We start from the raw sequence: 3,230 nt of genomic DNA on the forward strand, positions 1-3,230 counted from the left end.
TTTGAAGCAGAGGAAATGTAGGAAAACGATAAACTAAAGGAAGTGAACTCCTGCTGAAAATTACTTTAAAATGAAACTAAACAACTACATAGCGAAGTGATCGATATAACAAACCAATGTTCCCTCTAATTTTTCACGAGTCTGAGCAAACACACTAACTCCCTAAAATTAAAAACCTGTTGCGTTCATCACGCAGCAGCTTTATCAAACTACTGTGCGTTGTATCCCAGCGCACTGCTGTCAATCAGTGATAACCAGGACAATGCGACTTGTATCAAAATGAAAGACATCGCCCATTTAAACGGAGCTCACTAAATCATATGCTTGACATGAAGACACTACTTGCAACTGCAACTACTACTTGCATAGTATCACAATGTGATCTGTTTTATTAAAGCGACGGTGTTCTCGTGACGTCACTGTAGCTTAACATGGCGATGACATCAACGCAAATACTCTAGAAATCTAGTTAATACACAACAGCATCTAAAATATGACGTAAGTTGCAGTGATGGTGAACACGAGGGTAAGTGCAACAATAAAATTTAAGACACAAAAACAATTTATATTTTATAGAACTTTCAACAAAACATCTTAGAAACCAGATGTGAGAAAATGTCAGTTGCATAAAGTTTCCAAACCCCGCATTGAAGAAATTCATCTATTGCTAGTTCCTGGATTGACTTCTCGGCATGAGTTGGTTGGATTGAGATTTGCTTCTAACTGGCTTGATAATGTCTCTCTAGCACCTTAAATGTATTCCGCCGGAATGGCTTATGTCAATTATGACGTACTTGGACGCTCCCATCACGATTTTCTTGATTGCTTCTTCCTCAAACGCTTCATTGTGACGTTGATTCTTTCTTGGAATTGCTCATCTTCAAGAACGGGTGAATGCGCAGCGAGATGATCTGGAAGTTTTAAATCCAGGTGTTCTTTGGGCTTCAGGGCAACGAAACGGAACGCTCCTCTGTCAGGTTGCTTCATTATTGAGTTGAAATGACTTATCTGGCGGTTAAATTTGTCGTAACCTTCGCTGTTGATCGAAGCATCGGTGGCAATCCACATCACGCAGAGTGAGTTGTCGCACAATTCACACGACTTCTTGGTCTTGGGCGTCCCTCCAGCCATGACGTAATCGTCAAACAAGCAAACATTGTAACCGAATCCTTTCATACGTTGAGAAATTCTTCTGGCAATTCGTACATCGGCTTCATCATAGAGAAGGCCAATATCATGCTGAAGCAATAAACAGTAGCCGTCAGCCAGAAAATTTCAACAGATTGTGGAATTCATGAGGTTTTTGTTGAATAAAGTTCAACAGCAACAAAATTAATCAAAAATGTAACACGTTTCATAAACCTTCAGCCCGTCCACTTGAACACTTTGCACAGGGGAGGGCTGGCTTCTCATGTCAACTACGTCACTAAAGGTAGACCCTGCAATGAAAACCGGTGAAGTTTATGTCACATGGAATCGCTTTTCTCGCAGCATTACATGATGTGGAGATAATGGCATCCTACTTCACCTGAGATCTTCCGCACAACATGGGAGAGATGAGATCGATGCAGAGCTGAGATGATCGCTGATGTGCTTGCCTCGTCATAACCAACCTCCTCCGCCCATCTAAGATCAAGGTTCTACATTAAACTTCACACAATCTGCTTTGAAATACATTTAATCAAACCACAAAATCATCATCCGTGGATAAAACAAACCAACTTTAGTCTGCTTACAATTCTAGAATGTCCATTCTTTGTTTCAGGTCGTTGTCGGGATTTTTCTGAATAATTTTGTTCTCTTTGTCTTGGACTTTAATCTCCATCAAGAATCGAGTCCATTCTTGTCGCGAGATGTCGCACTTCACCAATTTCGAAATGAAATCTTTTCTTTCATCTAAATACTGCTTGATCGCGTTCTTCTGCTCATCACCTGCAATAAAAACGTCAACCATTGTTTCACATCTATTACGTCATAATCGTTAATCAATCAGACAAAACACCATTATCAACAAACTTCCAACCAACACAGAAGCAACATTGAGACTGACTTCTATAATGTTTCCACCACATCTGCAGGATGCTGATGAGTTTTGCTTCTTCCAGGATCTCACAGATTTTCCCTGGTGTGACATATTCACCTCCAGTGATGCAATATCTCTCGACCATCGCCAGGATCTGCATTAAATGAAGCTGTTCAGATGCTTGCAAGAAAGACATCAAACAAGGGACAACAATTCTTATTTCAACTTATTTTCTGGGGATCAGTGGCATGACAATTGTGAATAAATCTTGTGATTGAACCAGCATCGTCGATACCTGTTTCGAACGATGGCCGCGATGATCAGAGAAGATATTTTCCACATCAGCTCGATTCAGTTTGAAGTGCAACGATGCAAACACATCCCACGTCACAGAGATGCAATGTTCCAGTGACCCTGCCAAGAATATTTGATCCTGGGAATTGATTCGACTTTCCCATCGATTCAACAACTGTTGAGGACGATCGAACAACTCAGCATTCATGGCCAGCAAATTAAGGACCTACGAATCTGAATTAATGTGATGAATAATTTCGTTATAATTAAACATTTGGTCAGGCAGGAACTTGTACTTGAGTGGTTTTATCATTAAAACTGCAAAACAATAATTCGGAAAAAACCTAAAATAAATTAACATCTAATAAACATGAACTTTTAAGTGAAACTGAAATCGTAAAAGTTTAAAACACAGACAAAAAAACTTCAAGGATCATTCAAAAATTTCAAGACAATTTTTGGAAAATGAACACAATAAAAGATTAAAACATACAAACTAATCAATTTTTTTGTACGTCATTGCATGTAAAATTGTCAAACAATACAAAAAGATTTTGCAAAATCAGAGTTTCCCAAACTTTTTGGGCCACGGAACCCTATTTGTAAATATTTTTTTCTTGGAAAACTTATTTCGCATCATTTTTCTGCCTAATCAATGAGTAAGGAAAATACAAACCCCCCAAAAAAATCATGTTTATTAACAACACTGACAACATCAATGCGATAGATGGGGTGAGGTTGGTTTTTACCGCGCAAATTATCAATTCTCGGAGCAATTTGTGACAAGCTAACTCGTAAGTCAGACTCTATGGCAAGGTTGGATCGGTATTTTGTCTTCGTATTGGTAAGAGCTGGAAATGCCGTCTCACACATGTAGGCAGCGGCAAAAGGTGAAAAATTTTTAATTGTTTTT

The 3,230-nt window shown here is 38.8% G+C and overlaps 1 protein-coding gene across 1 annotated transcript; it reads right to left on the reverse strand.

Moving 5' to 3' along the window:
* Window positions 1-355: 355 nt before the first annotated feature.
* On the reverse strand, window positions 356-2,670 carry LOC143446390 (uncharacterized). The gene is made up of 6 exons (XM_076946004.1): window positions 2,319-2,670; window positions 2,051-2,177; window positions 1,737-1,932; window positions 1,529-1,626; window positions 1,363-1,439; window positions 356-1,239 (listed from the first exon to the last, which is right to left on the reverse strand). Exons 1-6 carry the CDS (start codon window positions 2,523-2,525, stop codon window positions 808-810), a joined length of 1,137 nt encoding a protein of 378 aa, XP_076802119.1. The 5' UTR covers window positions 2,526-2,670; the 3' UTR covers window positions 356-807.
* Between the last annotated feature and the right edge of the window lie 560 nt (window positions 2,671-3,230).

This window comes from Clavelina lepadiformis, chromosome 2 (genome assembly GCF_947623445.1).
Source record: "Clavelina lepadiformis chromosome 2, kaClaLepa1.1, whole genome shotgun sequence".
NCBI lineage: Eukaryota > Metazoa > Chordata > Ascidiacea > Aplousobranchia > Clavelinidae > Clavelina > Clavelina lepadiformis.